Genomic DNA, 19,256 nt, shown 5'->3' with positions numbered 1-19,256 from the left:
ATATATTATCTATCTCACACAGACAAGGCATAATTTCATCAAGATATGCATCTGGTAATGATAAGATTATAATATAATATGGCTCAGCTGTGTAGCGATAGGATCTTGAGCCCATAAGATATATTATTATTTTAAAAAATCACATATTTGAGACTTCAGGGCCTCCGTAGAAGACAACGTGTTCTAAATTCAATTCATGTATTAAAATAAAGGGGAGGAAAAACGCTTAAAAATAGTTGAATAAGCTGTGAATTCTTGTCTGCTCTCCCCAGCAACTGGTCACAGAGCGACTGTTATTATGTCTGCAGAAACTCAAAGGCCAACAGTTATTGTGAAGCTGTGACCTTCAATAATTGAATCATGACAAAAAGGAGCGTCACAGTCGACATCAACGGCTTTCTGCTCCAGTGGGTGTTGAGCATTCCTTCCAACGGAGATCAGAGTATGACATGAGCCGTCTCTGCTATTCAGAAAATAAAAATAATCCACACACAGATTCTCTACAAGTGTTCAGAGTTCAGATGGAACAAATGCAACTCTCCACTACCAGAAAACTCTTCCTTTCTCTCTTCTGGTCTATTTTTCCCTCTTGGTTTCTCCTCCCCCCCATTTTTTTGTTTCTCTATTGTTTTTCCTCTTTTCCGTCTTTTCTCTCTGACTTTCTTTGTGCTCCTGCTCGGCTGCTTAACATTTGACTTCACTCTGAACTGGACCTGGATGTCTTAAATCAAATACTTTTAAAACAAAATTCCAGATTCATATTTAACAACAAAATTAGGTTTTAGACCGTGATAACTGTCTGCAAGAATAGTATTAAGCTTTAGTTTAACCGGTGGTAAACTTAGAGGACATTCTTGACGTGGATTAACCTACATCTGGTGCTCTATTGAGTATTTCCAGCAGCGGTATGATGTACGTGGTATCCAGTCAAACTCAACTTCAATGTGAGTGTTCATCGTATTGAAGGAACATGTGATCCAGTGCAACAGTGTGGCTCATTCATGTGTTTTTTAATATTTTGGAGCGCTACGACACAAAGGAAGAAGATATATCAGGCTTTGATACACACACAATACTTGTTAGTAGATGATGGTCTGTACACGAGATGTGTTGACATGTAGAAAAATATAGAATATCATCTGACTTAGAAATCCATTAGTTTTGACAGAAAAAATCCAAATCAAAACCAAGTCATAAAAACGTGTAAACATCTAAATTCATACTCAAACTGAAAAGTAAAGAAGAGTTTCATACGCTGAATGTTTTGTGAAAAGAATAACTCATTTCTATTCCAATGATTAGAGGAATAAAGTGCTCTGTAAACACAGATAGAGCATTCAGCAGGTTAATAAAGTATAAACACACGGAGAGGCACTTATTTACAGAGGATGCAATTTTTTTCTTGAAGAAAATCTAAACTTTACTCAACCTGAAGTAATAAAACAGGTAAAAAAAACCTCCACACTGAACCGTTTCATGTGGCATCAAAGTTTGATTGATCTCCAATATCTCATCCCATCCTGTGTAAATCTGACGAATGAGCAGCGACAGCAAAATCGTGTTTGAAAAAAAGTTCACAGCAGTCTGTCGGTCTGCTGACACTAGTCTCAATACGTCTACATTTTCAGTTTAAAACTCAGATTATCCAGTGTTTCTGTCTAAAACAGTACTCAGACGAGATAGTACTAACATCCTGATGAACATTAGAAAATTATTAACTATAAAATGTATAAAATAACAATAACAGTGTTTAATCCATCACAGGTGGACAAAACTATATAAAAAAAAATCTATATTGTAGATAATCATCTAACTCTATTCAGTTTCTGCTGCTACAGTGGCTCCAACCGTCAGTTCATACACACTTTAAAGTCACATGAGACTAAGTGCAGTTCTGGACCTCAACAGGGCGTCCCGAGAACTACTGAAGAGTCTTTCGCTCTGTCGTAGCAGACTGCTGGCTCTGTCGCCAACATGCTCTTCGTTTCCTCTTTGCTGGAGGGAGACAGTGAGGATGGAGAGGGTGATGTGGGCGAGGACAGGTTGGAGGTGGCGGTGGTTGAAGCGGATGAGGATGAAGAGGAGTTACCATCGGGGAGGCACTCTTCACAGCAGCAGCAGCAGCAGTCCATGAAGGCCTGACCGAGCGAGCGACACAGGAACAGCAGCAGCACCGGCGTCGCCGAGCAACGCATGAACAGCAGGAACTGTCCAATCAGACCCAGCGCTGGAAAAACCAGAGCCGGGAGCGCAGCGGAGACGTGGGCAGAGATGTACGCCAGGGTGATGTTACAGATGCTCTCCGGCAGGTTGCATGTGATGTACAAGATGGTGAGCGCCATCACAGTGGAGCGCAGCCTGTGCTCTCTCACATGCTGCTTTTTCTTCGTCGAGGAGGAAGATGAAGAGGAGGAGGAGGAGCATCTGATCATCTTCTCACCGCTGGTCTTCTGCGGTACACGTTGAGCTAACACCTGCCTCGTCACCAAGTCGCAGGCCAGAGTAAAGAGCAGAGGCAAACAGATGTAGCACCCAAAGAACCACCACATGCGGGCCTCGTGGTAGGTCAGCACCAGAGCGTAGATGCTGTCTGGTAGCTCGGCAGACGGCTCGCGGACACAAATGTCCACTTTAAATTTGTCTGTCCGGGACCTGAAGGCAGCCATCAGAGAGCTTCCCTGCTGGCTCTGCTGCAGGTCAGTGGGCAGCAGTGGCAAGCTGACGGTTTCCTGGAGGAGCTGCCACAGCAGCAGCTCAGGGGCGGCCAGCACCATGGAGCCCACCCAGATGACCAACAGCTTGGACAGGATGGACTGGCAGGGCTCCACCTTCGGCGTCTGAAGGGGCGCGGGGCCGGTCGCTGCATGGAAACGATCAATACTCAGAGCACAGAGGCTGAATGTGGCCACACCCAGAGAGGACACCTGACAGAGAAATGACAGAGAGGCGTGGAAATGAAGGTTAATGACAAGTTTCAAGAAAACCTCATTAGATCAGATATAAACCCTTAATTAGAACAACTTTTGGGTTGCCAGGTTGCATCGTCACGATGCATTTATGGTGAAACAGTTAATCCAAACCCTTCGCTAGCATGTAGACAGTCTGTGAGGCACTACATCGCATTTTCTCCAGGTCTCAGGGAACACTACAGGGCACTTGAGCATGTTTTATTTACCACAGGGGCATCCAAGAGGGCACTTATGCAGTGTCTTCTTTTTAAACACTGTGGTGGCCCCATCCTTCAAGTCTGCAGCAAATGTTTGAGTTAGTTCCAGCATGCAACTACCACTAAATCCAAACTTTCTTAAGCTAACTACGTCCTGAGATTCATATTCATCTAAACTAAACCTCACTCTCATAAAGAAATAGAATAAGTGTATTTTCTAAAAAGTTTTTAAAAAATGCTTTAACTGAGTTGCAAAGTGAGATGAGACTCTATTTAATGATCCAATTTCACCAGTTTCAATTATTCCAACTTTGTTTCAGAGAAAAGTGTGGAAACAGAGTTTGGTATGGTGGATGGGCCATCGTTGCTATGGAGAAGAAGCCAATCAGAGGTGTGAATCAAAGCTTAGTCGTTGCAGTTGTAAACAAATCACGGCACCATAGTTACTGAATTCATCCAGAATGGACCCACAATCCAAAAGTGAATCGCAGCACACACACACGACAAAATTTGAAGCTCTGTGATTGATTTGATTTTTTTTAACAGAATTGTTCATCTTCGAGTCGTGAAGTGCTCCAACTTTGAATTATTTAACATTTTCTAAAGCCATCAGTTAAAACTTATAACCCTTTTTATGAAGGCTGCCTTGTTAAAAAGTGGAACAGGAAAGGGCATCAGCACTGAAACTCTCTAAAAAAATACCCAGTGCTGCTTTAAACAGTACAATTTAATTCCAACCATCTAATACAGTTTTTTTAATAACGCAGTATGACTGTTTTTAGCATTGCAGAGCTGGTTCCAGGTTTAAAGGGACAATTCACCCCAAAATCAACTATTTTTTTCCCTCTTTGTTTGTATAGATGTGTGTCTTCTCTTGAATATAGTATAACTAAATGGCTCTCAGCTTGTGGTGCTCAAATTGCCAAAAAAAAACAACACATTTTAAAAACCCAACTGCACTTTCTCTTTCCAGAAACCATGACCCTGTTACTCAAGATAATCCATAGAGCTTGTGTGTAAGCAGTTTCATGTAGGAGCTATTTTCTTTCCATCAGACTACGACTACTCACAACAAGGTTTGTGGAATATCCTAAGTAACTAGGTCATGATTTCTGGGAATAGACACCCCTGTTGAGTTTTTCAAAGGTATTTTTTTTGTGCTTTGACTCGAAGTGCCATCTAGTTCCATTATACTGCAGAGCGGGCAGACATCTCTATGGTCGATATCTCCAAATCTCTGCAACTAACAGAACTACAAGTATAAGGAAGAATATGTATTTTTGATTTTGGTGAGAGCTTTCCCTTTAACCTGCAGGTTGGCCCTCCCGCTGGATTCATTCATGCTGCCGATTCCAGTCAGACGTGACCTGTTAGCTCAACTGAGACAACAAAACAACACTTCGTGCAGACTAAATCACGCTCAGGAAGGTGTTTTTTTTTATCTTAAGGAACAGATTTAAGGCTTTCCTCTGCCTTTTGTGCCTGCAGCCTGTAGGTGAATCAGCCAAAACTACAGCAATAAGACCCTGGTTATAAAGAACAGCTTCAGAATACAGAAACGGGGAAATAAAAGGAGCCCCAGCGGGAAAAGAGAGCCATTATGTCAGAACAGCTCTCAGCCTACAGACTGAAGACAGTTATTGGTGCCTCGTGCACATTAAATTCTGTGGTTTTGGCCCAAAACACAGACTATCATTACAGAGACTTGTCCTCCCTCTGTGGGTGCTTAATGACCTCAAACAGTTAAGACACAACTCAAGATAATTAACGGAGAGCTCTAATTAGCATGAAAATAGTTTAACTAACAGAGCACAGGGGCAGCTGGCAGCCTGACCTGCTTTCAGCTCTGCTCAATACAACACTCAGAGAGCAAACTGCTCAAAAACGTTAATTAATTAGCAAGAAATGCATTCATTAATTAGCATGAAAATAGGTGAGGCAGCAGAGAACAGAGGAGGCCGGCAGCCTGACCTTGTTAAAGACGGCTTCACACAAGCTGTTATTACAAATTAGTAAAACTCCACTTCAGTGATTTAGAGCTCTGTAGGCGTTCGGAGACACAAACAAGGACTCCACAGGCCGGCAGAGACCGTGTTGAAGCAGGAGACCGATGAAGCCAATGAAAACCCAACAGAGAGTAATCAAGAGGCGGTGAGAGCTCCACATTATTACTCTGTGAGAGTCACTCAGCTCTAAACTGAGCTGCTGACTGGCTCAGCTTTGAAATAATAATAGTAATATTAATAGTAAGGAGACCGGAGTCAATATTTGATTGAGAGCTGCAACAATTAGTCAGTTATTAGATTTCGTCGATCGTCAGAGAAATAATTGCCAATTATTTCCAAGTGTTGATGAAGAAAATTTCAGGTTTTAAAGATGAAGATTTCCTGTTTTTGACTATTTATTATTCTAACTGTTGTTCAGTAAAACTGCCTTTTTTTCTTTCTTTTTAAAAATTATTTTCTGACATTTTATCGACCAAATGATAATAAATGAAACATAAAAATAAGAGAAGCAGATTATTTGATAACCAAAATAATCCCAAATTACAGACTTATTATTTTATGTCATTGTTTGACACATTTCTAAGGGCCAAATCAATGATTGAGGGCAGTGATGGAATGTAACTAAGTGCATTTACTCAATTACTGTACTTGAGTATAATTTTTAGGTACTTTCTTTGATTTTCTGCTACTTAATGCTTCCACTACAGGGGCAGTAAATATTGAACTTTTTGCTTCACTACATTTACTTGATAACTTTAGTTACTTTGCAGATACTCATTTTTAAACTTAAGTTATTTCTGATAATCAAGAAAATGCTGGATATCAGATCCAATACTCGACCAGACCATAATCGGTTGACCTGTAGTATAAATTATATACAAACATGTAAATAAATGTCAAGTTTACTTTTTAAATTTAAGTACATTTAATGCCTGACAATTACTTTTGATACATAAGTATGTTTAGTATCAAATACTTTATGACTTTGACATAAGTAAAATTCTCATGGATGAATTTCACTTTGGGCAAAACACTGAACCCAAAATGACTCCTTATAAATGTAAAGTAATATTGTGACATCTGGTGTTTCAGTATTTGATAATATTTATATTGATACTGAGATTAAAGCTTTATCTTCCTAAACACTATTGGACAGCAGGTGATGCAACAGCACATGTAGGTACTTTCCATTTTTCATAGACAGATGTTCAAAAATATGTATACAGTAAAAATATAAGGAGTCGTTTTATTTAACAACATGAAGGTCCCCAATAGAGCTGAAATGACTAGTTGATTGGTTGATTGATAGATTGATGACTCTTAATCATGATAATTAAGCAAAAACTGACAAAATTAAAAGTTCCTGGTTTTCATTGTGAGGATTTCCTGCTTTTGACAGTTTTTCAAATCACTGTAAACTGAACATTTTGGGATTTTGGACTCAGTAACACATCCTCTTCCATGCTGCCAGGAATTAAATTCAAGTGGAGAAACACTAAATCCTCTTGAGGAATCACTGGGTCTCAAAATAAAGGGGTGGGGTGAAAACTCCCTCTTCTTCTAAAGTATAACTCGTCTACCATTTGAACTGCTGCTGCTCCATCCTGAGCTGATATTTTGTACTAATCAGTGGCCCAAACCTTTTGTTAGAGGCAGCAATAATGTCATTTTCTTAGTTTTGGATCTCTGCACTCTAAGTAAACAACCCAGTTCCTGATAACTATCTGTCTGTGTTTCACTGTTTGTTTCTGTGATCTGGATAAGAAGAGTGGCTTCATGTGGGGCCCTGCCAGCCTCCCCCGATGGTTCATAACAGACAGCTGAAGAAGCCAAACAGACCATAACAGCACGTTTGTTGAAAGTAAAGACTGCACTGAGTCTGAAACTGAGCAGCAACAAGACACAAACAGGCCATTCATCACAAGCCTGGATGCCCCTCTATTAAACTGGAAACACTTACAATGAGTTTAACATGAGCGTGTAAAAACAGGGCTGACAGTGTGACGGCAGAAAGTAATTATCATCACATTAACTTGTTTGTTTGAACTGTTTGACTTGTTTGACATCTCCTCACTGTGGCTGGATGATATCTGAGTTCTGGAACAGATACAAAACACTTTAGTTGGATCGCACTTGGGTTAACTCGTGGTTTGCTTAGTTTATACTGAGAGTTAACAAGTGATTAAATAAATAGTGATGAAATGATAGCTCAAAGATTTCACTCTTTAGTTGATTAATCTCTCAGTTTGGGCATTTAATCAAAAAAATTATCAGATCAATTAAAAACATAATTGGAACAAAACATCTTAAATTGCAGTTCTGGGTTTACCGGGGAAACTTGGGCAGGAGCTGTTGCTATAGTTACCCATTGATCATCACAAGCACTGATTTAGAAAGGTGTTGATAGGGATTTTTTTTTTTAATGGAAAAAGAAAAGTTTACACGAGAATTAAACAAAAACTACTGAACAGATTTCCACAAAACGTGGAAGGAGGACAAGTCTCAGCCCAGAACAGACCCGATAACCTCTGGCGTAGATCCAGATGAAAGGATGGATCCAGGAATTTTAGGGCGTTTTCTGGACACTTTCGTTAATTTCACGCGTATTTATAAATTAATACAAAAGGGGACTGTTGGGTTTTTGGCAGAGGTTTGGGATTAACTTTATTTATTTTAGACACCTTTTGCATTATTCATTATTCTACTTCAATATTTTACTTTATAGCTCATGTATTGCCCATATTGGTAACACTTTATAATTAGCATCATTAATAAATGGTACATTTTGAGTTAATTAAAGTTTAGTTAATAGTTATTTCACTGTAAACAAACAATAAAAAGAGTTAATAAATGGCATATGATGGCCGTTATAAAGTTGCAACTGACATTTATAAACCTTTGCAATGGCTTAACAAATGGTTTATACAGCATTTCATTGTTTGTTAACAGTGAATGAACATTTAACCAAAAAATATAAATGTACCATTTATTAATGATGGTTATTATAAAGTGCTACACCTGTATTTGTGTTATTTTTATGTTTTATTTTATATTTATTTCTATAAAAACTATTACATGACAAAAAAAACCCTTTAATACTTTAACAATAATTCAACTTTTGTCACTTTTCGTCATCAGAACACAAACTTTACTCGACTAAAATGTTTTTTCACGCTCTTAAAACGCTGCATCACCTGTGCTAGCTAGCTACCAGACCAACTAACTCCTCCTCACCTCCAGGTAGGGCACGAGGCGACAGGACAGGTCTCCTAGCAACCTCTTCAAGGTGAGCTCGTGGAAGATGACCACGGGCAGACAGAAGAACAGCACGAGGAAGTCCCAGAGCGCGAGCCCGGCCAGGATGCAGTTCCACGTGCTCTTCAGGTAGAAGTTGTGCCACACGATGCACATGAGCGCGAGGTTGCCCACGATGCCCGCCGCGAACAGCACGAGCGCGAGCAGCATGACCGCGTACGCCCAGTAGGAGCCGTCGGTGACCGGGAACAGCGGGTTCAGGAGCCCCGACCCGCGGCCCGACGACGACGTGTTACCCGGCTGGGCGGAGGTGTCCCGACCGGACCGCGGGGTGGTGAAGAACCCGCTCGGGTCGTCGTAGCGCCGCGGGTGCCCGATGCTGTTGCTCGGCGTGTGCGGGTCTCTCTTCCCAAAACTCCGGTCTTTGGCTCCTCGGGCGACTCGTCTCGGGTCGACTTTAGCGCTTTCCAGGGGGAGAGACTCCTTCGCGTCCCCGGCATCCTCCACCTCGGACCCGGGCTGAGGCTCCCGGGCTGCGGGGACGTGACGGAGCTCCGCGGTCCGCAGAAAGAGGAGCAGAAGAAACCAGATGGGGCTCATTTTTTTACCGTTTAGCTGACTGGTCCGTGTTATTTGTCTCCTTCACAGACATGTGCTGCAACAAACATCTGACTCCAGACACAAAAATGTCCATAAACAGTTTGTCTCGCGGTCCAGCAGCCTCCCTCTGGTCCTGATGGAGAAGTTTGGACTCTGATGCGCATTTCAGCGCCTGTTAACCACCAACATCAACACACTGCAGCGCCACACAGCTGCTTCCGGTTACACACTTCAAAATAAGACATAAATGAGCGTGAGACAATGTGAGACGTCCCCTTCTGAGCATGAGATGATACAGAAATCACACGTTTGGATACTTTTCTTGTTTGTTTGTTTTTTAAACTACTTTGACAAAGCTGCTTTGCACCAACACTTAATTAAACAAAACATTTACACAAACTCATTGCCACTGACTTTAGTTTGTAACCGGAAGTAGGTCATGTTTCAGGCAAATAACTAATTCAGTGTTGCAAAAAGTAGAGACAAAGAGTCAGACTTGAGTAAAAGTAAAGATATTGTGTTCATATATGAGAAAAGTTAGTCACCCATAAGATTTGTACTTGAGTAAAAGTATCTGAAATTAAATACTGAAGTATTATAAGTCTAACAAATTGAAGGAAGGATTTGTTGTATTTATATATATTCAGATTAATCTTCTGTAACTTTATTTAACATCACAAAGTGACTGAAAATTTCATCATGAGGCAAAAACTTAAGTCCACACTGAGAGGAGACTTCAGATCGCAACAGTCTGATGACATCTCCAGTCCTGCCAATAAAAAACACAAACTTTATTCTCATTAGTTTGACTCCAGAAGCTGATCTCAGTCCGCTGATTTGACAGCTGTGGCACCAAATGTGATACAGAAATAGGTGATGTGAAGTACGTAAGACGCAAACTGACTAATGATAAACAGAAAATATTGAGCAGACTTGTGAAGTTTATTTATTTATTGATATTTCTACAACAGGTTTGGTCCCCTGAAGCTGTGACTGACGGTTGCTGCTAATTGTCCTGAAGTTCATTTGCAGCACTGTTTCCATGGCAACTTACGAGAAACACCAAACCAAATGCTGTTCCAGCAGGAAGCTCTGACCACAAAATATCTCTCAGTATTTATCAAAATAAAATATAAATATGATACTCTGATGATCTTGAACTTTTCCTCAATGTCCATGTCGTCCACCTGCTGACTGCTGAAGTCAGTCTGAGGCACAAAATGGCACCACGCGGGATCTGTCAGCTCCTGATTCTGAAATCCAACTGTAATCCCATAATCCTCAGCTCTTCTGGGAGGACTTCAGCTTCCTCCTGGCGTCCTTGTGTTTCTTGCGGTACTCCTGTGGAAACAGACAGGAAAGTAGAAATATCTTGACTAGAAGACAGAATTACTGTTTTTTCCTCCAGGAAAAGGAGGAAGAAGGTGGTGTTACAATGAAGACTACAGACTAGGACCAGCAAAACAAACAAACAAAAAAAAAACGTTCTTACTAAAAATTATTTCAAAAGTCATAAAAAACATATTAGAAAAGTCAAAAAGGTAAACATGGTGATATTGATGTGATGTGTACCTGTCTGAGCGCGCTCCTCCTCTCCTCCCACTGCTCCCTCTGCTCCTCCAGGTGAGAGGAACGACAGAACAGCCTGGGACCCTCTGATGGAGGAAAGAGACGGTTCAGATCAAACACAAAAACACACAATCGTATTTAATGAAACAGAACAACAACTCAATCCGACTTTTTCCTCAAAATCTGTTTAAGGAACCAAACCACACTTTTATTTTTCAAACCTATTTTATTGATCCTACCTGTCAGTCTGCTGTCGTCAGGACGGAAGAAGAAGAACAGATCTGTCTTTGATGGTGTCTCCTCTCTGTGAACAGTGACACAAACACATTAAGATGTGAGATTTGACAATGGGTTTGTACTGTTCTGCTCCGTCACAATGAAATCACATGTCAACAGGTCATTTTTAAGGCCTTCTTTAAACTTTATAAAACAGATGATCTGACAATCATGCACGCCTTACGCAGTGACAAGTCAGCTGTGTGGAGCTGTAAAGTTGATCAATTATTTGAGAAAATTCTAAGCAGACTCATCAATAATAAAAACAGTTGTTAGTCGCAGAAACGCTTTGACTTCAGAAGTGGTCAGACAACAACCTCATCCGCTTTAAAAACACACATGAAGCAGTTAACAGGATTTAATCTTAATTTTCTTACTCTGTGGTTTTAACCGCGATGCTGCTTTGCTCCTTGTCTTCCTCCTGCTCATCCTCATCCTCCTCTGAGCTGCTGTCTTGGAAACGTGGGTCTTGTTGCCATGACACCTTTGGCGCCTCGATGCTCTCTACCTTGTACTCTTCTGACAAAGGGAGAAATAGAGATGTCAAAATGGTGAGAACATATCTCCCCAGTGACAGGCTGAGATAAATATCTGAGATAACCCACCTGTCTCTTTACTCTCCGTTTCTGTGTCGTCTCCAAAGAAGGAGAATTTAAATCCAGACGACGTCTCTTTCTCTGCGCTGGCATCAGCTGAGAGGAAAGATGGGGTCGGCTCTTCATCCTTCTCTTCTTCCTTCTCTTCCTCCTCTTTGTCCCAGTTCGTCTTCTCCTCTCCTGCAGCGTCGTCGTTTGTCTGACCAAACACGGCCTTCAGGTCGCCAGACACGTCGTAGTAAATCTCTTTAGAAACTTCCGGAAGCTTCTGAGCCTCTTCCCTCTTCTTCCTCCTGGCCGACTTGCTGTGAGGACAACAGATCACATGACACGTACAGGTAGAGCTGCTCTTATAGACATGATGCAGTCTGAGTATATTTTGATCGGATGACTACTTTAGTTTTTTTGTTTAGTTTTCGCGTCAATACTTTAAATTATAGTGATTCTAAAACATTTTTTCGTCAGTCCCGTTTATAAGCGGAGTACCACAAAGCTCTATCCTGGGTCCCATCCTGTTCTGTATATACAGTGGCTTTCAAAGTATTCAGACCCTTTCACTTCAACACTTTAATGTGTTACAGATTTAATTATAAATTGATTAACTTGACTTTTCTGTCAGTCAGAAGTCAGTATTGAGAGAGGGACTCACACGTTTCGTTGTTTTCATGGGATTCATTAACAAATGCGATGTGGATCTTCCAAGTCTGTTCAATGTCCTATCTGGTTAATAAGTTCAGCATTCATAGTTTCCATTTTCATACCTTTCCTTGGTTTCCTCACTTTTGGTCTCAAATGCAGCGTGTTCCTCTTTGCTGGGGTCGTAATGCAGTGCCGAGACGTCTCTGCAAACAAACAAATAACATTTTTAAAATGTATTTCCTATTTAATATAAAATGTTCCAGACTCTGAATCAATGTTTGTGTGGCTGACCTGAAAGTCTTGGCCTTGCTGGGCGTCTTGCTGGTGGGGGTTTGTTGGCTGCTGCCGAGGACGCCCTGCAGGATGGACAGGTTCTTCTTCCTCTCCTCCTCCAGAGCGTCTTCATCCTCTGTCACACTCTTGTTTTTCTCTGAATCACAAACGGTCGCTTTATTCGCCAGGAAGAGATTCTAACAGGTTTTACGATAGCAACTTAGAAACATCCAGCAGGTCAAAACACAGCCGACGCCATCTACTGCCTCACCTGACTCCTCCTCTTCAGCCACGTCCTCATCCAGGAAGCGAGAGTCCATCCGGAAACGTTCGTCCGTCCCGAAGCGAGACTGCAGCGCCATCAGCTGGACAACAAACAAACAAATGACATCAGTACTTAGCTCATCCATCAAGGTATCTTAACAATCCTGAACCCAGTTCAGCAGAATGTATATACAATTATCTAATAATACAAAGACAACAGATAAGCGTACAGAGCGACACTGTGTGAACTCCTTTTCTCACCTTCTGTCCTGCTCGACCTTCAAACTCAGGCCTGATGTCAAACCTGCTGCCATCCTTTTCTTCATCACCATCCTCCTCATCCTCACTGCCAGTGAACAGCTGAGGAACGGACGACCTTGGGCGCTGAAAGAAGAAGAAAGAAAAAAACTGTTGATCGCCATGATCATTCAGGATTTTTTCTGTCGACTCACGCTTAAATAGCTTAATTTTTAGCTGAAGTATAATATTATCCTCGTTCGCTCACCTTTTCTGTTATTGCTGCTGCCTCATCACCTGTGGAATCGTCCTCTGATTGGCTGTTCTGGAACAGTGTTTTCTTTGTTGTGACCTCTGAGGTTGCCTGCTGCTTATGTTCATCCTCAACTACGTCGTCATCATCATCAGAGCCAAAGACGATGTGTTTCCCTGCTCCTGGTGTCGGAGTGTCCTGATGAAGATAAACATTCTGTGTTAAACCCCAAATCTCTGATTGGCCCGAACACATAACAGCTGACCAATCAGAGGTTTATGATGCATCGTTTCAATGCAAACTTAATAAATCTGTTTTCTTTCCAAACTGCATTAATTATTTAGTTTATAATATCTTTTTATCGTTATTCATTTGTTATGATTTAACATTTTTACAAGTCGAAAAGTTTTGCTTTCATTCCTAAAATGTTGTGACTTTCCAAACACTCAGTGGTCTAACCTGAACACACTCTGCACCCACCAGTTTGGCGAGAGCTCCCTGAATGAGCTTCTTGTGTTCTTCAGCCTCTTTCTGTCTCTGCTGGACGGCAGCCAGCCTCCTCATGTTGGCCTTCCTCTGCAGCTCCTCTTCCTCTTTAGCTCCTAACAGCACCCGGGGAGGAGCCTGCTTTACCTCCTCTTCCTTTTCCTCCTCCTCCTCCTCCTCCTCTTCTTCCTCCTCAGTCTCCTCGCTGGATGATGTCTCCGTGTGAGGAGCAGGAGGAGGTGCTGCCTTCACAGCATCTTTAGCAGGAATTTGCTTTTGCTTGTCCTCATCTTCCTCAGAGGAGCTGGAGGTTGAAGGTTCATCCGTTGGTGCAACCTTAGCTGTAAGAGCAGTCTGTTTGACGACCTCCTCCTCCTCCTCCTGCTCCTCCTCCTCATCATCATCATCATCATCATCATCATCATCATCACTGCTCGAGGAGGAATCAGTCGCAGCTTTCTCAGAATTTACTGCAGCTTTAGCTGGTACCACTTTTAAAACTTTTGGAGCAACCACAACCTTCTCTTCTTCCTCCTCTTCATCTTCCTCATCTTCTTCCTCTTCTTCTTCCTCCTCGCTGCTCTCTGAAGTCGTCTTCTCTGTTTCTGTGCGTTTCTGTTCGCTCACAGTTCTGCTGGTTTTGCTGTCCGTTGTTCTCTGGTCCAGCTGAGGAGCTTTGGATTCCAGCTTCTGTTTTTTGACCTCGCTTTCTTTTCCCTCTTCCTCCTTGTCCTCTTCCTGTCTCTTCTGACACTCCTCTGGTTCTGATCCCTCGCTTAGCGCCCTCGTCCCCTGGAAGGCAGGCATCGCCATTGACACGACGACTTTTCTTTTCTTCTTTTTCTTCTTCTGTTCGTCCTCGCTGCTGTCCTCCATGAGGGCGGCAAGGATCTCCTCTGGCATGATGCCTTTCTTCAGAGCAGGTTGTTCAGCTGGACCGGACTTGGGGTTAGCTTCTTGTTCAGAGGAGGCGCCGAGGATGCTGGGAGCTGTAGTCTGTTGGGATTCTTCAGCTAGCCTCTGGAGATCAGCGAAGGAGATCTCCAGACGGGTGACGTTTGAAAACATGGCTTCATAATCAGAATCTGAACTGCAATCAGCTGATTCCACCTCCACATCTTCATCCTCCTCATCTTCATCCTCATCATCGCTATCTGATTCTGAGGAAGGTGGTTTTACGACTGAAAGGACTTTCATCTTCTTTTTACTTGGTTTACCAGAATCCCCTCTCTGCTGTGTGGAGGAGGGTTTCCTGGAGGCGAGATCATCTTCTTCATCTGTTGAATCATCCTCTTCTTCCTCAGCTTTACTTTTCTTCTTTGTATTTCTCTTCTTGTCTGTGTTGTTTTTTGGGAGCTGTTCTGTGGCGGGCAGAGTCAGTCTCTCCTGTGGTGGAGGAGGAGTAGGAGGAGGTTTCCTAGCAGCGAGGAGTTCATCCGTGTCTGCGGAGTCGTAGTCGTTCTCTTCTTCGTCATCTGGGCTTCCTGAAATCCCCAAGACAACTTGTTCAAATAAGATGCATCTTGATTATTATTATTTTTAAAGTTTTGTACGACAGTAACAGCAGTGGTTCTTCCAAGAAATGGTATCATACAGCTTCACTTTCAGAGAGATGCTTACGATATTAATGGTCTTTAAAAAAAAGAGGACCTGGTGTTTGGTGTCGTTACCTCTCTGCTGCTGACGGGAGCTTCCAGACTTCACCAAGTAGTCGAGTCCAACCACTTCCAGTTTATCCTCGTCCACTTCCTGCTGCAGTGCAACATGGGAGTTGTTCTGAGCCTGCATCATTCTGCGGATTTCCTCGTCTGAATCGATATCACCGTCAGTCACTGCCCACCTCCTCTGAGCCGGTCTGTGGTTGGTTGGTTGTTCATGTCCGTTGGTGACCTTATGAGCCTCAGTGTAACTGACAGAGGTGACGGTCTGCTTAAAACTAAGAGGACAAGGAGGAAACACAGTGATGGGAGTAGAATAACACTGAGAGAGATCAAGTTACTGTAAGTCAAATCTTTAAACTTTGAGTTTTGGAGCAGAAAACATCAAATCTTTACCTTGCTCTTCCCACGGTATTATGGGAGTTAACCACATCTGTCCGACTCTTCTTGGGTCTCGATGGCTCAAACGGAGGGAACTCCCCACGCCTCTTCTTGCTGATGTCATCATCCCCTCCCTGTAGCTCCCAGGTGAGCTGAGTGACAGGTGTGTGCTGGTCCTCGGTGGACCGGTCCAGCTTGCGGATGTTGTGGCTGTATTTGGACGGGTCGTACTTCACGGTTCGAGCTCTGCTGCCTTTCTGACACCGGAGCTGCAGAACGGGGAGGACTCGTCCGAATTTACTGACCACCCAGTCCTGAAACCAGAGCACCCAGAGGACAAGTCAACAACTCCGCCCTCACACGTGACGCTGTGTGTCACATTCAGATGAGTACTGTAAATACTCCACTAGTGGCTGGGGCCTTTATCTACTTCAGTGTGAGAAGGTGACCCGGCCTGTATTAGGGACCAGCCTTTATATGTTCGCGCTGGCCATGGCCATTTTCAAATACCAAAAAGTGGTATCAGCCTAAAATGATCAATTGCTTGCTTTCTACTGGATCTTATGTCCACACCAAACTGAGTTAATGCCCATCACTCAAAACTCATTCAAAACCCATTCTCTCTCTCTCTCTCACACACACACACACACACACACACACACACACACACACACACACACACACACACACACACACACACACACACACGTCCTGATTAAAACAGGAAGCGGTAGATGATGAGATGATGTGACCTTGTGTCCTGGTATTTCAGTCCCCGGCACCGCAGCCTTCATGTTGAAGTTTTCCACGCCGGCTTTGCTCAGAGATTCCAGCATCTTCTGTCTCTTGTCCTCAGCTGCAGGCTGCTGCTGCTGCTCTGCTGCTGCCTGCCGCTCCTCAGCCAGTCTGAGACACAAACACCACAAACTCAGCACCGACTCATATCAGGAAGAATCTATCATCGTAGATCATCAAAAGGTGGAATATTTCCTCAACTACTATAAAAAGCTTCTTGTCCCTCAAGAATCACTGGAATCACTTTGAATGTGAGGTGTTCTGCATGTTTATACGAAAAGCAATTTACTGATTAACTGATAGAAAAAAATCTCAAGATTAGTTGAAAATGAAAATAATTGCTAGTTATAACCCTTATATGTCACCTTCCTCTAGTTCCATAGTCATATTTGTGTTGATATTACACTCTGAAGACTTTCAGGGTGAGGTGAACACGACTGTACCTGTGCAGGAAACTCTCCTTGGCTGTTTCAATCTGCAGAGTTCCTCCTTTCCATTTCGACTTGTTCAGCACCGTCAAACCTGCAGAGAAAACACATTCATCTCATACCGGTGATACAACACAAGCTATGTTGTCAGTTTTGGTAAACACAAGGTAGGAGACACCAACACAAACAAGTCATCATGTTGGAATTGAATTGTGCAGTGATTTTCCTGATTCTGCTTTGTTTGAAGATACTAACATTCACAGAAACTTATCAGTGAAGTGTGTTATCTCCCTAAACTGACAGCGTTTTCTTCTGTTTGAAGTACAGTAACACCTGAAGGCTGAGTGACACTAAACGATGTGTTCACACAGAAGGTTCTTACAACTCTCAGTCTAAATAAACATTTCACTTCACTTACACTTCTTCAGGTCGCCCTCTGAAATGTTGATGTTAATGTAGCCGAAGGTTTTGTAAGGAACACCTGCAGGAGAAGAGCGAGAGTCAGAACATGAGTCAGAACATACACAGGTCACTGAGGAGGATCCCTGAATTTACAAATATTAAGCATCAAAGTATGATTTATAACAGCTGCAACCACAACAATTGGTACAATAAAAAGACGCCTCAAAATGGTCACGATATGATGGTAAGGGCAATTGTGATTATTATTAGCTTCAGCTGATTTCTATGAAAATCAACCTGCAGAGACTCACAGAATCCATCACAGTCACCTTTATTTTGGTTGGTCAGAGTGACTCAATATAACTGTAAATGAGGGTCAAACCTAAATGTAATAAATAAATATAAATACAGTTTGAATGAAAAAGTCACATAATCCTGTTCTGGTGATGTTTTTATGAGCAGTATTGGTGTGAAATCACCCATCCAGTCCATTTGCTTAAAGAGGCCATTTTATAATTTGACCTAGAGAATAAAAATAAACAGAATTTAACACTGTTATTTTTATCAACACGGATGTCAGAGTGTTATAGTGCGTCTTGGATTCCTCACCCTCATCGTCCCTCCTGGTCCGGAGCTCCACATCCTCAACCTCTCCAAACTTTCCGAATCGATCCTTTATATCTTTCTGGGTGATCGAGTGGCTCAACCCGCCGACGTACAGCCGCATCGCTCTGTATCCACTGTGACACTATCACTGTACAGACAACAAGCACCAGGATCAGCCATTGAACTGCCAATACATTCATACACTTGGATGAACCGTAATGTTTCAATGGGACTACTTGCTCCTTTACTCTATAACAGTTTTGACAGTACATTTGGAAATGTCCATTGTTTTGTTTCTTTCTGTGTTACATTGTTAAAACAGATACATTTTACATATTCACATTATATCTATATTGATGATTACTGACTTGCGGTACTTACTTTTTCCTTTTATTTAGCATGTTAATAATGACAGTTATTTACCAAAAAAACAAAGCCAAATTCCTTGTACGTGAATCCTTAATTTTTTAGGTTTTTGGACTAAAAAAGGGACAATCAAAGTCAAGTTGTAGATTCATAACTGGTGACAGCTTTAAGAATCATCACTAAAAGTTGGATAAGTCAGCTGGAAGAGATCTGCACTCTGTATCTTCATAAAACCCTTGTAAGTAGGAAATACAAACTAAGGCTTCTTATACGATCATACAGATAAATTAACACCTCTCTCAGACAAAAAAGTGGACATCATAACCTTAATGAAGATTCATTGAAGACCTATTAAAATGCATTAGCTGCACCTGGGTGGATCCAATAAACGTGTGTGTATCATGTCACCATGATCACAGAGATACTGTCTGCATGGACCGACTACGCTAAGAAAAAACTGAATAAGCACGTCAGTGAAAGCAAAACGGACATTTTATCAATACATTCGCTGTTAACTGAGCTAAAGTGTCATCGTAATCAAATAATACGTTTGTTTAACATCGACATTAAATCCAACAAATGTTTACCTCACATGTATCCAGCTGGTGTTACCGTTAATTCTGTCCGGGGCTGCGGTCCTGCCGACTTTCCCTTCCGCAGTTCTTTTCGGCAAAAAACGAAACGTTCCGCTGAGGTTTATTCAGATTCAACAAGAGTTTTAGAAAAACACAAATAAAGCCAGAAATGTATGTTGGTATGTACATCGATGAAAATGTAAAAATATGGCGGCTTGACCAAAGATGTTTTTTTTCCCCCTCTTCATTAGCGGATCAATACATCTGTGTTACACTGAGGTGAAGTTAGTTTTATGTTGGATAACGACACCCAGCGGTGGAGGCTGACTGAGGAACCATCAATAAATTACTCTATTGTTTGATTGATCTGCACAAAAACAATGTTTCTTCATGCTGACTTGATGATATTAGTGAAAATTATGGTT

At 42.0% G+C, this 19,256-nt stretch overlaps 2 protein-coding genes across 2 annotated transcripts; both read right to left on the bottom strand.

The window, feature by feature from the left end:
* Window positions 1–1,011: 1,011 nt before the first annotated feature.
* On the bottom strand, window positions 1,012–9,121 carry gpr37l1a (G protein-coupled receptor 37 like 1a). Its single transcript, XM_073468855.1, has 2 exons — window positions 8,407–9,121; window positions 1,012–2,924 (listed from the first exon to the last, which is right to left on the bottom strand). Exons 1-2 carry the CDS (start codon window positions 9,025–9,027, stop codon window positions 1,902–1,904), a joined length of 1,644 nt encoding a protein of 547 aa, XP_073324956.1. The 5' UTR covers window positions 9,028–9,121; the 3' UTR covers window positions 1,012–1,901.
* Window positions 9,122–9,950: 829 nt separating this feature from the next.
* nol8 (nucleolar protein 8) lies at window positions 9,951–18,913 on the bottom strand. Its single transcript, XM_073468794.1, has 18 exons — window positions 18,844–18,913; window positions 17,894–18,038; window positions 17,301–17,363; window positions 16,898–16,976; window positions 16,412–16,565; window positions 15,675–15,973; window positions 15,291–15,556; window positions 13,615–15,104; window positions 13,150–13,332; window positions 12,906–13,028; window positions 12,652–12,745; window positions 12,399–12,537; window positions 12,230–12,310; window positions 11,478–11,773; window positions 11,250–11,391; window positions 10,836–10,900; window positions 10,600–10,682; window positions 9,951–10,368 (listed from the first exon to the last, which is right to left on the bottom strand). The coding sequence occupies exons 2-18, from the start codon at window positions 18,009–18,011 to the stop codon at window positions 10,309–10,311; spliced, it is 3,735 nt and encodes a 1,244-aa protein (XP_073324895.1). The 5' UTR covers window positions 18,012–18,038; window positions 18,844–18,913; the 3' UTR covers window positions 9,951–10,308.
* Between the last annotated feature and the right edge of the window lie 343 nt (window positions 18,914–19,256).

Source organism: Pagrus major, chromosome 6 (genome assembly GCF_040436345.1).
Source record: "Pagrus major chromosome 6, Pma_NU_1.0".
Classification (NCBI taxonomy): domain Eukaryota; kingdom Metazoa; phylum Chordata; class Actinopteri; order Spariformes; family Sparidae; genus Pagrus; species Pagrus major.
Note: the sequence above shows the minus strand (reverse complement) of the source record. Positions and strands in the feature narration are given on the sequence as shown.